The sequence below is a fragment of the Ascaphus truei genome, chromosome 6 (genome assembly GCF_040206685.1).
Source record: "Ascaphus truei isolate aAscTru1 chromosome 6, aAscTru1.hap1, whole genome shotgun sequence".
NCBI classification, from domain to species: Eukaryota; Metazoa; Chordata; class Amphibia; order Anura; family Ascaphidae; genus Ascaphus; species Ascaphus truei.
Window position 1 is genome coordinate 25,926,407 of NC_134488.1, and position 27,634 is coordinate 25,954,040.

The following is a 27,634-nucleotide window of genomic DNA, read 5'->3' on the forward strand; positions in this document are numbered from 1 at the left end:
TAACCGCTCCCTGTAACTCCTCCCCTAACTGCTCCTATAACTCCTCCCCTAACTGCTCCTATAACCATTCCCTAGAACTCCTCCCCTAACAGCTCCATATAACTCCTCCCCTAACTGCTCCTATAACTCCTCCCCTAACTGCTCCCTATAACTGCTCCTATAACCATTCCCTAGAACACCTCCCCTAACTGATCCTATACTATAACCACTGCTCAAATGAATTAAACATGGATTGAGGCTCAGCAATAGCGCAAAGAAATCAGCACATTCTGTGTCATTACATTACCTGGCTGGGCCATTGTCCACTGCTCACATTTAAATAAGTCACTTGGCTCCGACATCTTTCCAACGCCCGCTGAATTCAACGCGCGGGCGCGGAACTCATAATAATGACCTTCAGTCAGATCTGTGACCTGGTCAGAGAAAATAAAATAAAAATATTACCATTTTATTAAACGATCCGCTGCAGTGGTGACTGCAGGGTGAGATCTATCACTGTGATCTCTCGGTCTCCTGCTTCTGGGAAGGGCATAGTCCCACTTACTCCTCACTGCTGTGGGGTAAAACACAAAGGGAAACCTTTCCACGCAATGTCAGACTCTCCCCACCATCCATACATTAAAATATGACCTGAAAACTTACTTCTTTAAAAATACGAGGCTGGTGTTTTTTATATATATATATATTATATATCACGTATACAGATAATAACCAGACAAAGAAAAACAATATATAGAGGAAGATTTTTTTTTTTTTTTTTTTTAAATCTATAGGGAAAAAGCCTACACCTATATAAAATGATCAAACCAGGTCCTCCATGACGGAGCTTCTGAGTGGGAACCCCTGCAGCGTTGTCCTTCGGTGCCGCAACTGCGCATGGATATAGAGATATAGAATATAGATAATTACCCCCCATTATTTGATCAGATCTAAAAAGACTTGGGAGCTTGGAAAAAACATCAAATTTCCATGTTTGGGAGAATATTCTCTGGTAAAATGAACGTTCTCCCAAGGTTACTGTATAATTCACAAACCCTCCCCATAGCGGTGCCGCCGCCGGCCCTGAAGAATATCCAATCCCTTCTACTCCAATTCATATGGAACGACAAGAGATCTAGGGTCCCAAGATCAGTGATGCTCTCTTCAAGAGCGAGGGGGGGGGGGGTGGGGGTCCCGATATGGTCAGGTACTATCTCGCGGCACAACTGAAGCAAGCTGTAGTTTGGAATTGCGACCCGGCCTCAGCCTGTTGGCTCGCAATTGAGTCACACTACGCACGCCCCTATTCTCTTCAAGTGTCATTAAGGTCCCCAGGAGGAAGGGTTGGAGGACCACAGAGGTTCGACCTTGGGGCAATGAGATGCACGTGGGACGCTTGGCTTAAAAGTAAAGGGAAGTATGGTCTGCTAGCCTCCCACCCTCTCAGCTCACCCCTATCTTTGGGAACCCTAACTTCCCGCCAGGGTGCTCTCAAAGACAATTTGACCAGTTCCAAGGTCTTAATATTAGGATGGTTGAGGATCTGCTGCAGAAGGGAGAGATCTTATCCTTTCAGGAACTAAAGGACAAACAGCCAAGACCTGCATCTGTTTAAGTACCTGCAAATCAGACACTTCCTCCTTTCACTTTCCCAAAACTCCAAATCCCCCCTACTAACAAGGTTTGAGTCCTTATGCACTACAAACACCTACCAGAGGGGTCTAATTTCTGAGATATATAAGGGGATGGAGCCGACATCTGACCCACCAGCCCACCGTTACATGCAAAAATGGTCCCAGGAACTCGGCCTTCCAGTAGACTGGGAGGATGTCTGGGAGCAAGCTGCCAAAACATCAATTTGCACTACAATAAAAGAAAACATTTACAAAATTATATTCCAGTGGTATCTGACCCTGGCTAGGCTGAGCCAGGTCTACCCCGGCACGCCAGACCTGTGCTGGAGGGGATGTGGTCAAAAGGGGGACATGGCCCACATTTGGTGGTCATGTCCAGAGATTCAGAGGTACTGGACCATGATCCAGACACTAATCTGCAAGACCTCGGGGCTCTCCCTTCCCCTACATCCCCTGACCTTTGTGCTGAGCAAACCCATTGAAGACCTGCCACTGCCATTATCCAGGCTGATTTCGGCCATGCTGACAGCGGCCAGATGCTCGATCGCGGCAGCATGGAAACAGATCAACACCCCTTCGAGAAACACAGTAATTAGAAGGATCATGACCATGGAGAAGCTCACAGCCATGCTTAAAAAAAAAATGACACAGTATGGTCGCGTCGTGATATAATGCCATGGGCTCATGACATTACTGTATGTATACCTGTATGTGAACGTTACCAATAAAAAGATTGATACCATAACGAAAATCCTCTATATATTGTTTTTCTATGTCTAGTTATTATCTGTATACATTTTATTCCTATATATTGTTTTACTGCGCTATTTTCAGTGATGAAGCTTGTTTTCACAGTAGCTTGATATTACTACAGTAAAATAACCTTTTTATTGTCACTTCTTTGTGGGCTCCTTTTTTTATGCCTATACATTATTCTCTATATCTGCAAATAAATCTATGCAGTCTTTCATTGCCTTTATTGAAAACGAATGACCTAAGCTGCTGATCGATTCGTTCTCCCGTGATCGATCAGCAAAGATCCTGCTTCCCAGGGTTCACTAAATGGCTGCCTTTCTGTTTCAATCAATCCTTCAGTCAATGTAACTCAGCAGCTACAATGTACTCTTCTATTACTAAGGTACCATTGTCTATTGTTACAGTGTGTAGTTCAAAATGCTGGGAATAGTGGCAACAAATTATCACAAACAGCAAAGTGTTGTAAACTTGCACTGCTGCGGAAGTGTGTTAAAACCTGCTATAGAAATCAAAGGACATTCAGTATATTAAAAATCATTACAAATGTAATTAAGAGTTGATTTTATCAAATACTACAGAACTGATTTATTTAAAAACAAACAAACACATGTAGGATATTGCTTGCATTGCTCCTTATGATTGTGTATATTGTGTAGGTATTGTGTACATAGGGAGATCTTAAGTACATCCCGGCAAAGGGTATAGTTTGGATTTGTGTCAATTCAGTAGAAAGTGACATCCCCTTCAGAGAATGATGTGGGGATTAAGAGGAGTTGCGATATAGAGCGGTACCGTGCAAACTCTCTTCGGGATGGGCTCGCTGCTGACATCACGCCACGAGACCTCAGAGGAGTCGTGCTTGTCCAGGAAGTAGCCCAAAACGTCTCTACCGGCCACAAACTTTGGAGCCTTCCAGCCTATGATCATTTCCTCCTTCCCACAACTCAGCAGGGCAAAGTCATAAGGAGCTGATGGACAGTCTGCAACACAGGCAGGAGAAAGGTCTCAATCTGGAACCACTGCGATCTCTGGTGAGCCAGTATCTCCCACTGCACCGCAAAGTAGCTTGTATGCTGTTCAAGGAAGCTTGGATGGCAGCACCAAGAGATCGCAAGGGGGAACAGGTTGTAGAGGCCCACTACAGGGCCATAATTGACAACAGGGTTATAATATTTTACCCAATTGTTGATTTATATAAAAATCCCATACATTTACCTACAGAACAGGTCACTGTTATTAGTTCACTTTGGTCCTAGGAGGGACTGACCCTTATACAGTGCTCGCTGTGTGTGCTATAGTCTTACATGGATATAGTAAATGAATACTCACAGATGGCCTCGTTGATGTTCAGAGGGTCTGATGCAGGGGAGCGCTCACTTAATCCGGCTTCATTTACTGCTCTCACGCAGAACTCATAATCCTTGCCAGTCTGCAGCTCGGGAACTGTAAACCTGAAACGATTTAGATCCATATTTACTAAGCAGTATTCTGCCACAAGACACTTCACAGTTTATGAAAGTCAATAGGCTTTAAGGTGTCTTCAGCATCAGAAGATGTCTCGGGCAGAGGACTGCTTAGTAAATATCGGACTTAACCACTTCACTGCCAAATAGGTTAACATCTGCCACATACAATTATTAACCCAAGTTTATAAATGTAATTAAGGAGAGGAAGAAAAGACACTTGAAAGGGATCTTTTTCTTCGGGAGTTATATGAAAAACTAAGCATTTAACAGAGAAAGTGTCCCACTTAAATGGGAATACACTTTCACACTGTTTTTCCAATTTTTCCAACATGGAGATAATTAATGCTTTGAATTTTGAGAAGTTCATTTTAAAATTAGAACAATCGCTGAAGATTTCAATTTCTTTCATGACATTTGGCATAAAGATGAGTGGATTTGTCATGATAAGCAAGATGCCATCTGCAAAAAGAGCTAAATTATGGGTTGTGTGTTCCAATCTCTACACCAGAAATTGTATCTATATTAGATCTAATGATTTCAGGTACGGTTCGATAACTAATGCAAATAAAAGTGGGCAAAATGGGCCACCCTGCCTTGTTCTGTTAGTAATATCAAATGGTTCCAATAGGGAGCCATTTATTTTGACCCAAGCTGTGGGTTTATCATAGAATGCTTTAATATATATATATTTTAAATGTCCTAATCCAACATAATGAGAACACAAAAATTCCCATCTAACCCCGCCGAACACTTTTTTTACTGTCCACAGAGAGAGGCATTGTGTCTTTTGTAAATTAAGAAAATGTGTAGGGTTTATTAATTTTCTTGTTTTGTCTCTTGCTTCTCTTCTTGGCCCGAATCCTACCTGATCGAGATAGATTAAATTCAGTAAATGAAAATTTAAATCTGTAGTCTAGTATTTTAGAGGATGTTTTTAGATCTATGTTGAAAAGTAAAACGGGCCTATGATTAGCATTTATTTGATGGTCTTTACATGGTTTGGGCATAACTGTAAGGTGTGCTTTTAACACTTATTTATGAAAATGTGTTTGAGTAAATCGCATTAAAGGGGGTTAACATAAAGGGATTCAAAATATTCTGTACTATTTGTAGCTTTTTCTCCTACATGCAGTTAGAGCCACCTCCTTAAGCAGCGATCTTACCTTCAGGCCTTTTTTGTTTTTTTTAAATGAAAGTCAGACAACTATAATAATTAATAATTGTTTGTTCTTGTATAGCGCTGCTAGTTTTACGTAGCGCTTTACAGAGACATTTTGCAGACACAGTCCTTGCCCCATGGAGCTTACAATCTATGGGGTTTTGTTTTGGTGCCTGAGCCACAGGGAGATAAAGCAACTTGCCCAAGGTCACAAGGAGCCGACATTGGGAATTGAACCAGGTTCCCCTGCACCAAACTCAATGCCAGTCTGTGTCTTTATTCACTGAGCCACTGCTTCTCCCTAGGAATCATTTGTTAAAGTTAGTTTGTAAACATGGAAAGCTGAAACAGGAGGGGTTTGTTACACTTTTCAATTTTCAATTTGGCCCAGTATCTGAAAAGGAGATTACACAAGCGCTCCTCAAACTAAAACTAAGCAGCCAATGTGGACCTGATTTACTACAATCTAGGTTCCTAAGACTTGGTGCTCCAGCAATTGCCAAACCAATTGCTTCCATAGTCAACTCTATCCTGTCTGCAGGCCATATCCCTAAGACATGGAAAACTGCCAGAGTTGTCCCAATCTTTAAAAGTGGGGACAAAAACACTGTCTCAAACTACAGGCCAATCTCACTTCTCCCAATTCTATCCAAAGTCATGGAAAAATGTGTCCACTCCCAATTAAGCGATTACTATACCAAGACAAATTTCCCTAGCCAATTCCAATCTGGGTTTCGCCCCAAACACTCCACCGTAACTACCCTGCTAAAAGTTTGCAATGAAATCCAGTGTGGAATGGAACGGGGACAACTCACTGGTGCAATATTCCTAGATTTTGCAAAGGCTTTTGATACTGTTGATCATGCTATCCAGCTTAACAAACTCCAGAGCTCTGGAATAGGGAAGCATGCTTTAAACTGGTTTCAGTCCTACCTATCAGGTAGATTCCAACATGTGTCCATCTCAGGCTCTAACTCCAACTCCCTGGATATAACCTGTGGTGTCCCGCAAGGCTCTGTTCTGGGGCCCCTACTCTTCTCAGTGTTCATCAATGATCTTCCCACAGCTTGTAAGGAAGCTTCAATACACATGTATGCAGATGACACAATCCTATATGCACACAGCCATAGCCTCTCTGAGCTTCCAGTGACTGAGCTCTAGATCAGAACCATCGCTAACACCACCCTAACTCCTGTTACTAGTTTTAAATACCTGGGCATATGGTTTGACTCCCACTTAACATTCGGAATGCACATTGATACCCTGACATCCAAAACCTATGCCAAACTAGGTGTACTTTACAGGAACAAATCCTCCCTAAGCCTGCTGGTCAGAAAGCGTATCGCACAGCAGATGCTAATGCCAATTATTGACTATGGAGACATAGTATATGGCGCGGCACCTCAAACCCACCTTAGCAAACTTGACACCCTCTACAATTCAATTTGTCGTTTTGTTCTCCAATGCAAATACAACACACATCACTGCGAAATGCTCAAAGAACTAGATTGGTCATCACTTGAGTCTAGGCGCAAAGTTCACCTTTCCTGTCTTGCCTTCAAATACTTTCTGGGCAAGCTACCCACCTATCTGAACAAGCTCCTCGCCCCTACCACTTGCAGCACTTATCACCTGAGATCAGACTCCAAAAGACTGTTCATGGTCCCAAGGCTCAACAAAGTATCCGGCCGTTCCTCCTTCTCTTACGTGCACCCCAAAACTGGAACAACCTACCAGAGACTCTCACATCCAACACCAGTTTAAGTTCTTTCAAATCTAACGGTGTCTCACATTTTAATCTGGTCTGTAACTGTTACATACGCCTATAATATACATGTTCTCTAGCTGTGCATGCAATGTCTTGTATATAATGTATACCCTGTTCATTTATGTAACTGTATTTGGAACCATGTATTATTTGTCATTAACTATGTCCAGGACATATGGGAAAACGAGAGGTAACTCTCAATGTATTACTTCCTGGTAACACATTTTATAAATAAATAAATAATTTGTATTCTGCGCAGAATGAATGGACTGAAGCAGTGGCCTAGTGGTACTGCCTTTGAAGTGGCTGAGCCCTGGTTTAAATGCTATTATCAGCTCTCCCTGTGACTTTGGGCAAGTCACCCACTCTACCTGTGTCTCCGGCATTAACGTTAGATTGTAAGTTCCTTGGGGCAGGGGCTCAAGGTGCCTGCAAAATGATAGTTACAGCGTTGCGTACAATACCAGCAATATATAAGAAACAAATACTGTTTTTCCTTTTCTACAGGTGCACTGAATTCAAGCATATCAGCTAATTATGTGTATCTGTTTGACTAGTGATATCATCATCATCATCATCATCATCATCATCATCATCACTTTACAAACAAAGAACAAAACAAAAATAATCATTTACCTTCAGACTTGAGGACTGTGAAACAGTCTTATCACAAGACACTACATAAAGGTTGTACATTACAGATTACTTAACATGGAAATGTTAAAAGGTCAAAATAATGTATAAAAAGACATTCTTATCATTTCTTTTATTTTAGTTGTCAACTGGCTACATATAACCTATCAATATGCCACTGTCTACTATCAGGGACTGCATCTTATTAATAATAATACTAACTTTATTTCATATAGCGCTTTTCTCCCAATGGGACTCAAAGCCGCCACAATGACAGTACAGCGCGCGGTACGCAGCACGTAGGAATGTTACAGGCACAGTCCCTGCCCAGGTGAGATTGCAATCTATGGTTGTGGTGCCTGAGGCACAGGGAGATAAAGTGACTCGCCCAAGGTCACAAGGACTTCACGCCCCCCGGCGATTCAGCCAATGAGGGTGAACCAGCTGAGTGATGTCATGGCCAGCCTCCGGGAATTGAACCAGTTTTCCCTGTTTCAAACTCAGTGTCGTTGTTATCAGTCAGTGTCTTTACTCACCGAGCCACCTCTTCTCACTTTAAATGAATTGTGACACTCAAGAGCTTGGAATGATCTGTTCTAAGCTGTGCGAGATACATGGATGCACTTCTATATCCTTGGTGTTTGCTGCATTCTGCGTACTGGTGCACACCTCTCCCATGCTCACCTTGTACACGTCAGTGGCTTATTATTCACGGTTTGCCAGTCTGTCTCCCCGGACTCCCGGCTGTAGATATAATAACCAAGAATCTCTGGATCGTCTTCAACCTTCTCCCACTGAACCACTGCGGATGTTTTTGTGTCTCTGAGAGCCAAGATATGGCCAGGAGCAGGAGGGACAGCTGTGGGAACAAAACATTCAACATGTTAAGGGATTTAAAAGGTGCAATCCCTGCTAGTTTGCAAGAAACAACATTATAAAAAAACGTAACAATGTTACTGTCTACCTTAACCAAATGTATTTAGATTTAGCCGTTTTGGATTCTTTAAAAATGAAGACAAGGGAGACTTCCAGTGACGTCATCAGGAATGGGAGCCCAAGGGCCCTCACATGAATAATAGTAGATTTTTTTGTTCGGCGAGTAGATGTTTGGGTGATTTGTTGACCACTGTGTGTAATATATATATATATATATATATATATATATATATATATATATATATATATATATATATATATATATATACACACACACATATATATATATATACACACACACACAGTGGTCGACAAATCACCAAAAAATCTACTCGTCGAACAAAAAAATCTATTCGCCACTTAGTACCACACGTGTGCTGCTTGGGCCAATAGGAGCTCGCCACGATGTTAAATCCACTCGCCCGGGGTGTGTAAATGTATAGGTTTGTCGAACACTGTGTATATATATATATATATATATATATATATATATATATATATATATATATATATATATAAAATAAAATGTGATGCATAATTAGAAAGGCTTTTATGGGTCCTTCGGTTCCCTACTGTATAACTTGTATGTTTTATTTTACTGTACAAAAACTGTTTATACAAAAAAAAAATGAAGACAAAATGTGTGTCCATCAGGGTCTCCAGCCCCCACCCCTGTTAGCTCAATATGAGAAGGGGGGCTTTCCCGCGCAAACTTCTGTTTAACACACGGTGACCTCAGACAGTAAGGAGCAGCCAGAGAAACTCAATCCCCCTCCCGTGTCTCAGCTCGTCGTGTTTACAAACCAACTTAAAACGTATTTAACAATATGTATAGATGGAGGGAAAAAAATGTGTCAATCACCCAGATTGAACCGCGTAAAGATGTCACCGACATTGGTTTATTTAGGTCCTGCAGGGACTGCTTATTTAATGGTTACAGCATCAGAGATCCAATCACAGAGAATTGATCATAAAATAAAAAAATCCTATATTAAACCCGAGACAGCGTGAAACCCAAAACCAACATTTCGTGCCCTCAAGAGTTAGCATCTATTTCCTCTAAGCAGCAGGCTTTGTGCGAGGTTAGGCGAGGTCCCCAGTACATGCTGCAGCGCGCGCTATGGCTTGCGCTACAGGAACAAGAACCGCCCGTCAATAGGACCGGGCCACTCGCTGCCTTGGCGCGCAATTTGCCGCCGCGTGGCTGGACTAGATTTTCTGAAGACAAGAAAATTAATCTTTTGAACTGGTGATGGAGCGCTAGGCCACGCCCCCGGCGGTTCAGCCAATGAGGGTGAACCAGCTGAGTGATGTCATGGCAGCGTCCCCACCACACCCCCCCATCGCAATCTCATGCAGTTCAACCACAGACCAGAGATCGCGGTTTACACAGCTGCTTGCGACGCCAGCCTGCCAGGCGCGCGTGCAGCAGCCGACACTGGGGCCGTAGCCTTAGAAGAACCATCATGATCTTCACAAAGTATCTTGATCATCTTCATGCTGAGGTCAACATATCCCCCATGCCAACACCCCCCCTCCAACCCCTCCCCCCACATTCATGACACCCAGTTACCTAGTGTTGCTCCAAGAGTGATGGGCTCACTCGGTTCGGATGGAGTGCTTGCTCCATACTTGTTCACAGACCGCACTCGGAAACAGTACGATTCGCCTTTGACGAGATCAAACACGGATAATCTTGGCGAATTCACGGCTGCGTCCAGATGCATCTGTTGCCAGCTGTTGCTACCTGCAATGGACTAGATGAGATAAATATGTAAATACAATAGAGATAAATCGATACGCACAATGTTGTGTGGACAGTATACACCAGTGGAGGCCAACTCCAGTTCTCAAGGGCCACCAACAGGTCAGGTATTAGGGATATCGCTGCATCAGCACAAGTGGCTCAATCAGTGGCTCAGTCTTCGACTGAGCCACCTGTGCTGACGCAGAGATCTCTCAATACCTTGCCTGCTGGTGGCCCTTGAGAACTGGAGTTGGCAGCTCCTGGGGTACACAGCATACATAATATAATTTATGGTTGGCCATTGGGTGGTAAAGTCCCCCTTCTGCAGCTTTGGTTATGGGGATAGACGGGTGGACTTACCTTTTCTATATAGTAGGTCACAGGCTCCTTCCCACGGGGGTCTGGTTCTTCCCAGCAAAGCACAACATAATCCTCGCTAACCTCGCTTGCATGGACGTTGGTTGGTGGTGAGGGGATTTTGATACCTTCTGTTATAATTAGAGGACAGACAAGATACAGATCCTCAACATTAATCTGCATGTCTTCCATAGTTCAACTAACTAGCTTCATTCTCCTTATTGTCAGGTCACACTGTGTTCCCCTAAACCTGCTCTATGCCCATCATCACATCATACAGTGGTTTAACGGCAAACACATTCTGGGTAATGACATGCCCAAAAAAAACAAAACACCTAGGCAAGTCTTTGCTGTTAGCACAGTTCTTTTTGTTGAAGGAAGTAAATTAGATTGTTACGTTCTTTACAATAAGCTGATTTTTGTCAGGGAGTGAACCTATAATCTTTCAAGAATTATCATCACCCAGTAACTTTCTGATTTCCTGCTGACAAACTGTATTCCTATTGGTTAACAGCAAATAAAAATACCACATTCACGTGTCTCAGACAAGTCTGTAACCCTGTCTTTCCCCATACAGTGTTTCCACTGCAGCCAGGGATTCTGGGTAATGACATGCAAATGAGCAAATACAGTGTCACCTTTTGCTTCTAATCCATTTTAACATGGACCCCTATAAATTTATTGTAAAACATACAGGACACCTACAAGCTGATATTGAACCCCCAAAATAACCACAACATATATAAGTGTATGTGTCACAGAGGAGTGCTACTGAGCATGGCAATATATATTTAAAACCAGAGACAGAACATGAAACATTAGGCACTGTACCGTGTATACGTTTCATTGGATGTAGCACTGAGCTCTGTCTGTGTTTCATGTTCTGTCTCTGGTTTTAAACCCTATAAATTTATGCCTGCCCTATTACACAGCTTTTCAGCACAGCCTGGGTTAAAAAAAAGTGTATAGCCAGTAACCCTACTTCACAGACAGCTGTTTTGAACTTTTGGGTCTCAGTTAGAGGCTGCTTATACTGACTTTGCAATGTGAACCTGGGATAGGTTTCAGCCACACATTAAATAAGTTATTAAATAAGTAATATTGGTTAACACTGTGAGTCACCTCAATTTGCCAAAGACCTAATACACATCATGGTCTATTCAAAAATGATATGGATCTAACCATCATATATTGACAATATAGGAGAAACACACACTTACCCTCCAGTTCATCTTTGGTAACGATGATCTGCCTTCCTTCGTCATAAGGGATCACTAGTGATAACAGAGAATTGGCAGTGTGAGCAAGTCATTGTAAAATTCATGGAAATCAAGTTACAGTAATAATTTGTCAAGTAATCCTTATCATCTGACCGTTCCTATGTATCTATGAAAGGATACAACAGTACTTTTGATCTTAACCAATGAGCGGTGGAATCAGCCATGGTCAGTGCTGAATGCTTCTTTATTATTGGTCATCTTTAGAAGCAAGGGATTCTGGGAGTTCTGTCACTCATATACAATGCTACAGGGACAAGACCACAAGCTGTGTGTATGCGTGGCGGAGTGTGTGTGTGTTGGGGGAATATTGACGTTTGTCTGGATTTTCAGGTGTACAACAATGAGTTGTAGGTAAAAGGAGTTATGTGGGGGAAGTGTGTGAGATGGAACAGATGAGTGGGGGGTGGGGGTGGCGGAGGGCAGAAATGCGGAGACTTAAGTGGGGTGGGTAGGAGAGGGCACAGTCAACTGGGTGAAGGGGAAGAGGATAGGAGAAAGCGTAGGTATGTGGGGAAATGGTACGAGAGGGGACCAATAAGAGATTAAACATTTGAATGGGGGGCTAGGAGAGGGGGCAGTTAAGTGGGAGAAGGGGTACCACCAGGTATCATCATAACACGGCCACCAGTGCAAACCTATTGCTCTGTCTTTCTCAGCAGGGTCACTCATGGTCACTGGCTGACTGGCCTTGGACGGATGGCTGATGCCGGCCTTGTTGACCGCCTTTACTCTGAACCGATAGGTCTTCCCTTCAGTGAGCCCGGACACTGGAAACCTGCAGATCTTAGTAGGGAGTTCATTGCACTGTATCCACTGACCCGTTGCCACGTCACACCTAATAAAAGACCCACAGAACCTTATTACACACTGCCCAGGTGGGAGCCCTTACATCAGAATATCTAGCATCTGCATCGGTCCTGGAGAAGTCTAGGGCACGTACCCTTATGCTGCCAAAGGTTAAAGGTGCAGTTCCCCATGCATATCTATTCATTATTTCTTGGCTTCTTTTGATATTATTTACAAATTACTTTTGTTCAGGGCCTCCAAGTGTCAGATTTGGGTAACAAGGCATCAGTCCCCCAGATATGACCCCATATATAGTTCACTTGCATAAGTACACTTTGGTCCTAGGAGGGGCGGCACATTACGTGTATATGGGATGACCTTATGGAACTGTTGGGAGTCCGGTTGCTTTTCATGGAGTGTGTCGGACTTTCTCTCACCAACAGGAGATGCGGCTTTTGACCCTTCTGTGGCCAAGTTCATAGTGCCGGCGCGCGCCTGTCTCTGGAGCGGTTCGTGGAATTCTGTTTGCGATGATGCGCGGGGGGCGTGGCTATGACATGAGCTGCTTTGGAACTTGTGTGGGACATATTTTCAGTGTTTTTCTAAACACAGCGTAGTGTTTTTTTTAACTCATATTGTCCTAAACCTGGGATTGTAGTAATTTACAAAAACTAAGATGTACATTTCAAACAATACTTTCGGAGGATTCTCTGGATCAACTCAATGTGATTTTAGCTCAATTTTGTTCTTGTTCACTAGACATAGTCAGCTGTATTTTGTTTTTTACATTTCTCTGACAATACTTACTATGATTCTTTCTTTATGAGTTTATTATTTTGTCGGGCATTGACTACTATTGTATGTATTATTTTGGAATGACAATACAGAAACCATAATTTATACTTCTGTTGTGGTTCCTACATCATTAAATTCATAATATGCTGTGAGTGAGAAGCAAACTGAACAAACAAATGACTCTAAAGCCAAGTCTGTGAGGTAGGCAACAGCAATATCCACACTGGTAAAGCAATACTTTATAATGCTCAATAAATAATCATATACAGGAGGGCCCCGAGTATACGGCAGGTTCCGTTCTAAGGGCCCGCCGTATAGTGAAAATCGACGGAAAGCGGAACCGGCGATTTTCAGCGGTGCGCATGCGCAACCCGGCGATTTTCAACAGTGCGCTAGCGCAGCCCGGCATTTCCCCACTTGTGCGCATGCGTGACCTCCGTACGGCGCGCGCAACCTACGTTCTGCGCATGCGCGACCTCCTGAGCAGACATGGCGGCCCCATTCAGCGGATCGCTGAAAAGCGGGGCGCTGAGAAGCGGGGCCTTGCTGTATTCTATAGATACAACCATTCAGGACCATATTTACTAAGCTATGCTGCACCATAACCATAAGACAACTTCCACCACAAAGTAAATATGCCCCCTAAGGCCAAGCTTATAGTCCCAGAGGTGGTGCATGCGCGCCAGGCACACTTCTGTAATTGGCTATATCTGTTAGCCAAGTGCTTGCGTGCCTGCCAGCAAAGAGGCGCGTTGACGCGGCAGTGTTATGAGGAGACAATACATTTTGTCGTCTCAGGTGGCTGCCGCGTGACGCTGACGTTCAGCCAATGAGGGCGAACCAACTCCGTGACGCCCCCGCCACGCCCCCACATCGCCTGCAGCACTATGTGCTGAAGCACAATTACGCCTGTGCTACAGCAGCGCGGCACGGATGGAGCTCGCACTCTCGCAAGCAAGCGGAGTGTATGCGCTTAGCCTACTAATCCATTTTCGTACAGCACAAAGTACTACAGCAGAGTTCAAACTACCAGAAGTTATGAATGAGCAGTAACAAGGCAAAAAAGTGTCGATTCGTTTAGCTTCGCTCTGATTGGTTTAAAATGAAGTCATGTGATGCGACAGGCATGTGAAAACACAAATTTATTGTCTGCTGGAGACGCCGCCGCGCTTCATCATGCGCACGATGGGCGGCCTCACAGAGGAGTTGTCTCTTGGTCGCGATCACTATGGACGAGGCCCATTTCTTTACCCTCCTGGGCGCTCCCACATAGGGCTCATTTTGAAATGTGACACAATCGCATAGGTGCCTGCAGTAATTGCACACAGTATATCTGCAACATACAACTGGACTATTTATGTTCAACTAGCTGCTGATAGTTTTGTTACAACCATACGTTAGGGAGATCTTTGCGACATACTATCTATCTATTCATAAGGCGGGTTGATTTCCTTTTGATATCCACATACACACAAAGTGGACAATAAGCGACAACACGGCTTTATTAAGCACTGCAGTGATATCTATGTTATCTTGCTACCATTCCCACATACTTTGACTAGCAGGGACGATGTGCACCGTGGTCCCTATTAGTATGTAACAGATCCATATTAACTCTGAGGCTATAAACTGATGTGGTCAGTAGAACCGCGCCTCGAGGAATAAATACACTTAGAGTGTTCCTCAAATAACAGTATATTTGTATACTGTGGATCTTAAGTGGGATACAGTATATCAACATTAGGAGCTTAAGTGAGATTACCAACTATACATTGACCAGTAGTATATCATTGTACATCCACTCTGAGGCTATACATTGATGTGGTCATTTGAACCACGCCTCGAGGGTAAAAACACATTTAGGGGCCTATGAAGAGAGCAGCGAATTTTAAAATTGGCGAATTTATTAAAAAGTAGCTTTTTTGGAGAGTTTTAATCTCCATATGCAGAAAAGTGCGAATTCTGCTATGTTTAACATGGATGCGTGTGGCGAGTTTAAATTGGCGAGATGCGCGCTTCAGAAATGTGTTAAAACAAATTCGCGCCTTTTTTATTCCCTTTGCAATGGCCGCGAGCGGCAGTTTTTTTTTGCGAGGCAAAACGGAGACAATCGCGCCATTTTATTGGCGCGAACAGCCGCTAGATGCCGTTCGCGCCTCTCTGCATACGGATATTTTTAAAACTGGCGAGATTGAGGTTCTCGCCAGCCGCGAGGCGAGTTTTACAAATAGAAAAGAAAAATTGGCGCGTTTTTCGGAACTCGCCATTTTCTGCTGCTTTCTGCGCGATTTTCTCCAAAAAATGGCGAATTTCGAAATAGCGCTGCTCTCTGCATAGGCCCCTTAGAGTGTTCCTCGACTCCACAGTATATTTTTTGATATGGTCAAGAGTATATTTATCTCCACGGATTTGTGTTGTGCATATATATGTTGTATGCCAAATGTTCATACAGGTGGGTATCACACTTCATGATATCCCAATGATTATGAACTAATGCCCGTGATGTTCGTCTCTACTGATTGCATAAGCGGATTAATAGGTCAGTAGATAACCATTGACCTGTACACAATGAGGTATGGCTGTTTCTACACACCCCTCCCCAATACAGTGGTAACATTTTGGTGTATCTAGTGCATCAGACTGGTCATTACTATATATGAGCAGGCTCTGATTTTTTAGTTATAATCATTTGGATTATTATACCATTACACCAACTCAACCGTGGGTAAATAATTATGCGATGAGTAGGTACTAGAGGGGATCTACCCCCATAACACTACAGGGGATACTTGGATAGACTCAGGAGGTATATTCTCCGCTAATGCAGATTTAAATCAGAAGCTTTAACAGGGGGTGGTTTATTTCTTTGGGGCAGGTCATGGACACATGGATACACCTGATCCCTTATATAAATATTTTTCATCTTATACTATATTAGTGAAAGCACTGTATGCCTGCCTGCCTGCTGGATGTCCGGTGTCCCTAGGGGAAATCTCATTGGTCCCTTGGGCCGCCCCCGCACACCTCTCATTGGCCTGAGGCGGAGTGACGGGCCAAAGGACACACAGGGACACAAACACACACACAGGGACACACACACACACACACACACACACACACACACACACACACACACACACACACACACACACACACACACACACACACACACACACACGGACACACACACACACACACAGGGACACACACACACACACACACACACACACACACACACACACACACACACACACACACACACACACACAGGGACACACACACACACACACAGTAGGGTGGGGGTGTACATTAGCAGCATGTATAACCCGGGGGGGGGGGCTCACATACCCGCCGGAGCCTCCGCCTCTTCCTCCCCGAAATCAGCCTCCACACCTGCGCGCACCTCCTCCTCTCCCTGTGTCTCCCGCGCTTTCAACCCCCCCCCCCCCCCCCCCCCCGGCGCCGCTACAGTCAGCGGAGGAGCGAGTGCCCGGGACACAGCGGGGGAGCGGCAACAACAAGCTGCCTCCCGCCTCAGATCCACGTGGGAGCGGCCGGACGGGTGAGGGAGCTGCCGGACGGGTGAGTGAGCGGCCGGACGGGTGAGGGAGCGGCCTTCACCTCCCCTCACCCCCCTTCACCTCCCCTCACCCCCCTTCACCTCCCCTCACCCCCCTTCACCTCACCTCCCCTCACACACCCCTCACCTCCCCTCACTCCACTTCCCTTCCCTTCCACCTCCCTCCACCCCCCCTTCACCTCCCCTCCACCCCCCCTTCACCTCCCCTCCACCCCCCTTCACCTCCCCTTCACCCCCCCCCACCTCCCCTTCACCCCCCCCACCTCCCCTTCACCCCCCCCCCCCACCTCCCCTTCACCCCCCCCACCTCCCCTTCACCCCTCCCCTTCACCCCCCCCTTCACCTCCCCTCCACCCCCCCCCCCTTCACCTCCCCTCCACCCCCCCCCCCCCTTCACCTCCCCTCCACCCCCCCCCCCTTCACCTCCCCTTCACCTCCCCTCCACCCCCCCCCTTCACCTCCCCTTCACCTCCCCTCCACCCCACCCTTCACCTCCCCTCCACCCCCACCCTTCACCTCCCCTCCACCCCCCCCTTCACCTCCCCTCCACCCCCACCCTTCACCCCCCCTTCACCTTCCCTTCACTCCCCCCTTACAACCTCCCACCACCTCCTCACCACCTCCACCCCCCTTCCCACCTCCCCCACCCCCCTTCCCAACTCCCCACCACCTCCCCCCCCTTCCCACCACCTCCCCCCCACCCCCCCCCTTCCCACCACCTCCCCCCCACCTCCCCTTCCCCCCCACCCCCCTCCTTCCCACCACCTCCCCCCCACCCCCTTCCCACCACCTCCCCCCCCACCCCCCCCCTTCCCTGAGGCGGAGTCACGGGCCAAAGGACACACAGGGACACAGACACACACACACACACACACGTATACACACACACACACGTATACACACACACACGTATACACAAACACACACACGTAGACACAAACACACACACGTATACACAAACACACACACGTAGACACACACACACATAGACACACACGTACACACACACGTACACACACACACGTACACGTACACACACGCACGTAGACACACACACACGTACACGTAGACACACACACATGTACACGTAGACACACACACACATGTACACGTAGACACGTACACACACACACACACACACATGTACACGTACACACACACACACACACACATGTACACGTAGACACGTACACACACACACATGTACACGTATACTCACACACATGTACACGTACACACACACATGGAGACATACACACACACATGGAGACATACACACACACACATGTACACATACACACACACGTATACACTCACACACGTATACACACAGGTATACATACACATAATGTATACACACACACATGTATACACACACATGTATACACACACACACACATGTATACACACACACACATGTATACACACACACATGTATACACACACACACGTGTATACACACACACATGTGTATACACACACACGTGTACACACACACACATGTGTACACACACACACGTGTACACACACACACGTGTATACACACACATGTGTATACACACACACGTATACACACACGTATACACAAACACACACACGTATACACAAACACACACACGTAGACACACACACACATACACACACGTAGACACACACGTACACACACACACACGTACACACACGCACATAGACACACACACGTACACACACACACATGTACACGTAGACACACACACACATGTACACGTAGACACGTAGACACACACACACACATGTACACGTACACACACACACACATATGTACACGTAGACACGTACACACACACACATGTACACGTACACACACACATGGAGACATAAACACACACACATGGAGACATACACACACACACATGGAGACATACACACACACACATGTACACACACACACACGTATACACTCACACACGTATACACACAGGTATACATACACATAATGTATACACACACACACACATGTATACACACACATGTATACACACACACATGTATACACACACACACATGTATACACACACACACACATGTACACACACACACATGTATACACACACACATGTATACACACACACATGTATACACACACACATGTGTATACACACACACATGTGTATACACACACACATGTGTATACACACACACATGTGTATACACACACACATGTGTACACACACACACATGTGTACACACACACACATGTGTACACACACATGTGTATACACACACATGTATATACACACACATGTATACACACACACATGTATACACACACACATGTATACACACACACACACACACACATGTATACACACACACACATGTATACACACACACACACGTATACACACACACACACATGTGTATACACACACATGTGTATACACACACAAACATGTGTACACACACACAAATGTACACACACACACACACACACATACAATGTATACACACAAACATGTATACACACACACAAACATGTATACACGTGTATACACACATGTGTATACACACACACACGTATACACACACACAATATATACATACACACAATGTATACACACACACATGTGTATACACACACACGTGTATACACACACACGTGTATACACACACACACGTGTATACACACACGTGTATACACATACACGTGTATACACACACATACGTGTATACACACACACGTGTATACACATACACACACACGTGTATACACACACACGTACACATACACACACACACACACATACAATGTATACACACAAACATGTATACACACACACACCCCAGCACCACCACATCAGCACACCGGTATCCCATGCCCCCCCAGCACACTGGCATTCTCGGCTCCCCACCATTCCCAGCCCCCATCAACACCATCAGCACCCACACATCGCTACCTTTGCACCTCCCCCATCGGCACACCCACATCCGCACCCCCACATCAGCACCAAACCCTCCCAAATCAGCACACCAATACAATCACCATCAGTACAGCCACAGCAGCACTACCACCGCACATGGGCCGCGTGGACCACTCCCCACCCAAATGCCACACCCACACCACAAACATCCCGGGCAACGCCGGGGCTCTCAGCTAGTTAATAATAAAAGAGTTTTACTTGCACTATACCCATTTCACATTCTCGCACCACGAGTGCATTCGGTAGGGCATCTTTCTATGTATATTATTCGTGTTCGCTCCCACATAGGAGAAGATCCAGGAACTGCTGCGGGATGCTGTAACGTACACCCACCTTTCAACATAATAACCACAGACGGGGCTCCCTCTGTCATCGCTGGGAGGGGTCCATGACACTAGCAGGCTATCTCTGTGGACATCGTGACAGCGGACACAGAGAGGGGAGCCGGGCACCCCAGCCACTTCTGCTTCAGCATCTACCCGCAACACAAGAACACAAAAGGGCATGCGTTAACAATCAAGCCCCAGACTCACTTTGCAAGACAGACTGAGGAGGCAATCAAAGGAAAGCACTCAGCAACAAGACGCTCATCCCAACCCGAGATTTGTATTCACCTGTTTCACTTCTTGCTAAAGGAGATAACTGAATAGGTTTTAAGAGTCACAAACTACTAGGCAGCGAGGTCAGAGGGTAAAGCAAAGCCACTGCATGGCCAGAGACACCATGTGCTATCCCTTGCAAACCAGAGGGCAGGATGCATGATGAGACTTAACCCCTTTGCTGCCAAAGAGCAATGTGTTGCAGGTAGGGTTCCCAGGCGGCTTCTCCAAAAATACTGGACACAATGGTGAAAGGTGCGACGTGCTCGAGACACACACACACACACCTCCCCTCCATGCTGTTTCCTCCTCTCCTTGGCCCCACCCCCAGGCTCCTGACACCACCTCCTGATTGGCTGCATTACCCAGCTGCAGCCAATCAGGATGGAGGAAGCTGCCCAGCCCCCTTGTAACAGCCCTGTTCTCTCCCTGCTCGGGGAAATCCCGCGTGCCCCCAAGCCGGACAGGTCACTACATCCAGAGAAGTAATACCGGTCACATACGTGTCCAGTATTATCTCTCATTTCTTACTGGACTCAGTGTCCAAATACAGGACAGTCAAGTTCAATATTGGACACCTGACAACCCTAGATAATTTATGTATCCGGTGGCCGCTTGCTCCCCCGTGGTTGATTCCGTGTGCAGGTGGGGATGTTCCGAGGCAGCAGGTGAGGCGGGAGGCAGCGTGTGTGAATGTGGTGTGGTACCCCGCCCATCCGCTCCCCCGCTTGGTCCCGGCCGCTCGCTCCCGGCCGGCCGCTTCCCCGCTGACTCCTCCGTTCGGCCGCTCCCCCGCTTGCTCCCGGCTGGTTGAGGCAGGAGGCGCCGGGGTGTGAGCCGGCGGGAGGCACAGGGGTGGAAGGCGGTGGGAGGCACAGGGGTTTTGAGGCAGAGGGAGGCACAGGGGTGTGAGGTGGCGGGAGGCACAGGGGTTTTGAGGCAGAGGGAGGCACAGGGGTGTGAGGCGGCGGGAGGCACATGAGTGGGAGGCACAGGGTTGGGAGGCGGCGGGAGGCACGGGGGTTTGAGGCAGAGGGAGGCACAGGGGTGTGAGGCGGCGGGAGGCACAGGGGTTTTGAGGCAGAGGGAGGCACAGGGGTTTTGAGGCAGAGGGAGGCACAGGGGTGTGAGGCGGCGGGAGGCACAGGGGTTTTGAGGCAGAGGGAGGCACAGGGGTGTGAGGCGGCGGGAGGCACATGAGTGGGAGGCACAGGGTTGGGAGGCGGCGGGAGGCACAGGGGTGTGAGGCGGCGGGAGGCACAGGGGTGTGAGGCGGCGAGAGGCACAGGGGTGTGAGGCGGCGGGAGGCACAGGGGTGTGAGACGGCGGGAGGCACAGGGGTGTGAGGCGGCGGGAGGCACAGGGGTGTGAGCTGCGAGGCGGGAAGAGAGGCGAGACGGGAGGTGCAAGGGAGTGAGGAGGCGGCGGTTTAGTTACTTACCTGGGCGGATGGCGTCGGCTGGTGCACGTGGTAGTGTGTGTGTGTAAGAGTGTGTTAGACTGGTAGAGCCGACCGGCCAATGAGAGCCGTGGGGGGGAGGGGCACGGACATGGACCAATCTGATTGGCCAGAGGCTGAGTGACAGACCGACGGACCAATCAGATTGCCCATAAGAACAGCCAACATACGTTTTCAAAAATATATATATAGATGTACAATGTACACTGTACACACACTGTGTGTGTGTGTGTGTGTGTGTGTGTGTGTGTGTGTGTATGTATATATATATATATATATATATATATATATATATATATATATATATATATATATATATATATATATATATATATATATATATATATATACTGTATGTTAGTAAAGTTGTGCAGTGGTTAAGGATCATTTGGGGTCAGCATCTATAAATGGCAACACACATGCACACACATACACACACGCTTTTAAGAGTGCTCTGATTTTATTTATTTTTTTAAGTCTTCTTGTGTTAATTCTGGTGCAAGAATCAGCAGCAGATATAACAAATACAAAAATCCTATTGGCGCTGTGGGGTTTTCCCCGACAGATCTGGCGCTGTTTTCCCATTCACCTTTGCAGCCAGGAGACTGATAAACAGCTCAGTATGTGCGGTCTCACCCCGCTCCTGGAAACACAAACGCCAGGACCAGATCATTTACACCGTGGGACCTGGAGTGAGTTGGCGGGCACTGGCTCACCTCTCACAAACACGTAGGTGCTTTGCTCCTTATAACCAGACTGCGCAGGGACACAGACGGTATAGAATCCTTCATCCTCTTTGAAAGCAGCAGACACAGCGAGAGAAGCGTCACAATTCACACTCTTTATCTTCCGGCGCTCTGACTCCTTCAGCAGAACTCCTGTACAGAAGGGCGTGAGAGAGTATACAGGATATACACAGTTAAAGAGTGTACATGTATGTGCATTCATGTGTACACACTCATATACTTACACAAGCATGTAAGTATATAATGTAAGTATATACACACATTAAATAAGTGATGGTGGATAACAAAGTGACATAAACACTCCACCGTTCAGCATGCAGCAAATACAAATCCCACTGGCTTTCCCCATTATCTTCCACTGCAGCTAAGGAGTCTGGGAAATGACATGAAAATGAGCACACAGTGACATTTTTGGCTTCAACTCCATTTTAATATGGACGGTGGACCCCTATAAGCTGATGCCTGCCCCATTACACCGTTTTCAGCACATCTGGGGTTCAAGAAGCCCATAACCAGTAAGTGTGTGTGTGTGTGTGTGTGTGTGTGTGTGTGTATTAAACACATTAAAACATTTGGCAATGCACGTACCATTATTATACCAGTGCACATTCTGCCTGTGCCTATCGAGGCTGGAGGAGAGGGTGCAGGAGAGGGCAAAGGGTTCCTTCTCTCTGGCAAACACAGGTTTTAATACGCTGGTGAATTCCCCTCCATAGTCAGGCAATAAGGCTGTGAAATAAAGTCAGAGATTAAAAGGTCAGAAGTGAATAATGGCAGTGGCATGTTAACCCTTTGAGTGCTATCACTCCACGAGGTCTGGCCCTCCGGTGCCCTCATGATGTAGTAGCCACGTCATCTGAGATTTGCTTGTTGTCTGTGGGAGACCACGTTCTTCGCTCCTGTGGACTGCTCACGTGATCAATTCAAAGGAGCAGTCACAAAGCACCGGAGGTGTTGTGGCACGCTCCTTCAGCACGCGAATGGTTAAATAGTTTAAATGGGGCGGATCATGCTCTCTAGAGCAGGGGTGGGCAGCTCAAGTCCTCAAGGGCCACCTCACAGGTCAGGTTTTAAGGATATCCCTGCTTCAGCACTGGTGGCTCAGTCTTCAGCTGAGCCATAGATTCAGCCACCTGTGCTGAAGCAGGGATATCCTTAAAACCTCGAGGACTGGAGTTGCCCACCCCTGCTCTAGAAGCATGAACCATACAAACGTACCTTGAATTCAAGAACACATTGCAATCTAGAAACATTCAATGACGTGGCAATCTTGAGAACCTTGAGAAAGGTTAGCTATGTCAGACCGAAACGTTGGATAAATAAATACTAAGCTTTTGACCACTATTTTGGAGGGCTACTCTTTTCGCATAATTTCTATGGATTTCACCATTGAGTTTCGGCACTCGCACTTATCTTGAATTTTTAAGTGTATGTATACCTTATACATTTTGGACAATCTAGAAACATGTCAAACATAGAATCACAAAACCTTCAGACTCCAACGACATAAGACTATCTAGAAAAACGTTCAATGGTGTCCATTAATTGGAATGATCTATTTTACTTATTTCCATACTCACCGGGGTAAGTAACCGAATCCCATCCAGATTTTAACCCATGGTATTCTGAAAAAGACAATGCATGTATATCTTATCTGCTATTATACGTTATAGTAACATAATAGATGAGTTACTATGGGTGGTGGGGGGAGGGCGGCGGGGTTTGGGCTGTGCTCCTGGGGACCCTTACTTTCAAGTAAAGTGTGACTCCTGACTTAACGACTGTGGCACACACAATCACCCCAACATTTTCCTACACACAAAAAATGAACGCCAGCCCTGACATACAGTGTATAAGAGGGGGTGTCATTGGGGGTAAGAATGTTTGCGGTCATTGCCAACGACCATTTTTAATTCCCGAGGGTGACCGAAAATCCGAGGGCCTCACCTGCTGCAGAAGAGGGGTGTGTGCGCGACTCTTTTTAGTTGCAGAACGGCATTGGTAACATTGTCCCTATGTTTATTTTGTTTGTACTTACTTTTGACCAGCACGTTAGCATATGAGGTCGCCTGGCCAAACTTATTCGTGGCTACAACACTGTAATCAGCCGAATCCTCCAGGGTGCATCTGTGGATAAGGAAATCATGGCAGGAAAAGGTCGGACGGTATTCACATTTTAGTAGACAGTGCCCTAGTTCAGGGGCGGCCAACTTCAGTCCTCAAGGGTCACCAGCAGATAAGGTTTTCAAGATATCCCTGCTTCAGCACAACTGTGATGAAGCAGGGATACCATGAAAACCTGACCTCTTGGTGGCCTTTGAGGACTGGGAGTTGGCCCACCCCTGCCCTGGCAGAATTTTATATTCGGCGCTGTAACATTTTAAAGCTGAATTCCAACTTGTAGGTGCAATCTCAGCAAGCCAGTCAAAAAATCCCACCTGTTTGTAAATATTTTAACAATCTAGTTATCGTCCAACCTATCTGTGCTAAAAAAAAAAAGTTCCTAAGATTTTGTTACTTTGGAAACTAATTACATATTGCCTTTTTGGGGGTCCTCTGAATGGGGGAGTGATTGTCAATCCAGGGTTTTCTTTAACTCTTCATCCCGCTTGTCCTTATCCGGGAGCTAATAAAGATAAGGCGAGGGGGGGGGGGAGGGGGGCGTTGCCTGATCCAACTCTTGCTGAACGCATGGTAATATCAGGCAAAAGGGAGCAGCCAGAGGAACTCAAACCTTTAATGTCTCATCTGATATAAAGAAGTCCCACCCCAATGGAAACAGGGGAGTGTGACCCGTTCCCGAATCTCTTTGCCCAGTTTGACTGCTTACCTGCGGATCTCCAAGGTGAGCATGCCATATTCATTCAGGATTCTGTATTTCCCGGGTGGGGACGACCTTAGGTCCATAGGCACCCCGTTCTTATACCTAAGTATACGCAGAATTGGTTATACTACAATTGACTAAATCCTATTTTGTCTGGACATCAAAAAAAGATGTCCTGTACCTAACACTCTTTTTACATTTAAAGCAGCCAAAAATGTGAAATCTTATGTGTTTTTTTTTCTTAAATATATCAGTTTTGTAGTATTAGATTAGATAATAGTGATGTTTTTATGTTTTTTTATATTTGTATTCAACTCTTAACGTCAATTTGAATGAGTTTTAAAGCATCCTTGATTTCTATAGCAAGCTTTAGCCCACCTCCCAAGCAGTTAAATATGGAGAAGGGTTGGGTGCTCCAACAGTCCTGGAATCTTATATGTTCATCATCAATGATAAAACAGTAAGTACTCAGTGAGGGAGCGGGTAAACTACTGGGGGAGTGAACCAATGCACTGAACACACACATCTCCTGAAGGCAACAGAAAAAATGATGTAAAATGCTGTACCTCATTGGAAATGGGTGTATGATAAAGCCCAACACTCACCCTAAGTTGTAGTAATGATGATCCATTGCAATTAAACAAATTGTGAAGCTCTTACCCACTCCTAGAGTCTACTGAATTTCTGAGGGCGTGTCCAGCCGCAGGTGAGTTCCAGACAACCCAAAAAATGCATTAAATGCACAAAGCAGCGCACTGCCCAGGGACACAGGTGTATCAAAAATGAAAAATGAATTTATTGTCAATCAGACATAACAAACAGGGAGGTAAACCCTCCAACGCGTTTCACACAACAAGGTGCTTTATCAAGGAGCAAGGTACAGTACATAGGGGGATCTTTGTATACCCTGTTACACATGTGTAATGAATTAATTGAATTTTGCGCCAAAAACGCCTGTATATGACGTCATGGACGCGACCATGTTTACCTCTGTGCATCTAAATGCATGGCCATCCCTTGCTAATCCCGCCCCTTGGTGACATCACCACCAATCCGCTCAGAGCATAGGCAGCTGATGAGGCAGACACGCCTCCTCCCACAACGGAGATCCCCCTGTCCTCCAGGTACATGCAGAGACCTCGTCGCTGTGTTTGGGGAGGTGTCAGTCCCCCAGCCGCTCAGGCACCAAGCGGGGGTAATGCCGAAAATCCCCCAAACGAGCGGGACTAGCCACGCCCCTAAAGCGCGTCATCACGTAGTCACTCCCTGGTGTTGAGGGATGATGTGGGAAGCACACACACCCCCTTTCCCTCCTACAGACCGAGGTCTGCAATGCAGCAATTGGGTATTAACCCGTTAATGACCGAGTCTACTAACCACCGTTTTGTTGGACCCGCAACCGTCCCATAAGTCTTGGAGCAGACACCAATATTATCTTAGCAGTATAAAAGCTGTTAAAGCGAAAACAGTGAAAGCACAGATCCGTGGGCTGGTTAATCCGGTAGAAGTACAGCGGAGCCTCTCCAAAGAAGAAACCCCAAGGTAAGTCACAGTCCAGTGTCAATATGCCTCACCTCCGCCCAAATATTATAATAAATGAAGAGAATAACTCATGGACTTTGTTTACTCACGAAACCCTTGCTGCGGTCCCGCTTAGAAAGCTCCGGTCGCCATCACTGCTGCTCGTGGTGTCGGTGTGCTCCTTCCGGATATGACGTAGAGTAAAGAGGAAATGGTAACCGTGGTCACAGCACTCCACACAACCAACGCATTGGAAAAAAGTGAAAAACTTTATTAAACTAAACTGTGAGCATCAGTATAACCACTCTGACGCGTTTCGTCTATAGATAGACTTTATCAAAGAGTGACGACCCCTGCATCGTACTGGATCTTATATAGGACATGACGTGTCAATTGGCAACTCCCTAATTGAACTAGGGCCTCCCCCTCATTAAAACTAAATTAGATGTCATACCTAATAAAGGGACCGTATACTTGCGACCCAAATTCATAGATCATAAACTCTACACAAAAACACCTATAACCATTAAAAACATGGGATTAAAAACACAGACCCTGAAATGCTCACACACTAATGATAAGTCGAACAACAATGTGTAATACACTAAAATATGATGATGTGGACAATTCAGTTCCCTGATTTCCTTCA

The 27,634-nt window shown here is 45.9% G+C and overlaps 1 protein-coding gene across 4 annotated transcripts in view; it reads right to left on the minus strand.

The window, feature by feature from the left end:
- Positions 1-27,634, minus strand: part of MYOM3 (myomesin 3) — a 102,360-nt gene that overhangs the window by 43,804 nt on the left and 30,922 nt on the right. For all 4 annotated transcript variants that reach the window (XM_075603699.1, XM_075603701.1, XM_075603700.1 and 1 more), the window contains 14 exons: positions 25,471-25,566; positions 24,679-24,767; positions 24,221-24,265; positions 23,229-23,369; positions 22,611-22,772; positions 20,170-20,311; positions 12,351-12,550; positions 11,656-11,709; positions 10,439-10,566; positions 9,905-10,088; positions 8,080-8,254; positions 3,699-3,820; positions 3,162-3,349; positions 287-413 (listed from right to left, as the gene is read on the minus strand). In XM_075603699.1, coding sequence (XP_075459814.1) covers positions 287-413; positions 3,162-3,349; positions 3,699-3,820; positions 8,080-8,254; positions 9,905-10,088; positions 10,439-10,566; positions 11,656-11,709; positions 12,351-12,550; positions 20,170-20,311; positions 22,611-22,772; positions 23,229-23,369; positions 24,221-24,265; positions 24,679-24,767; positions 25,471-25,566 — 1,853 coding nt within the window. The remainder of the gene's footprint in view (positions 1-286; positions 414-3,161; positions 3,350-3,698; positions 3,821-8,079; positions 8,255-9,904; positions 10,089-10,438; positions 10,567-11,655; positions 11,710-12,350; positions 12,551-20,169; positions 20,312-22,610; positions 22,773-23,228; positions 23,370-24,220; positions 24,266-24,678; positions 24,768-25,470; positions 25,567-27,634) is intronic.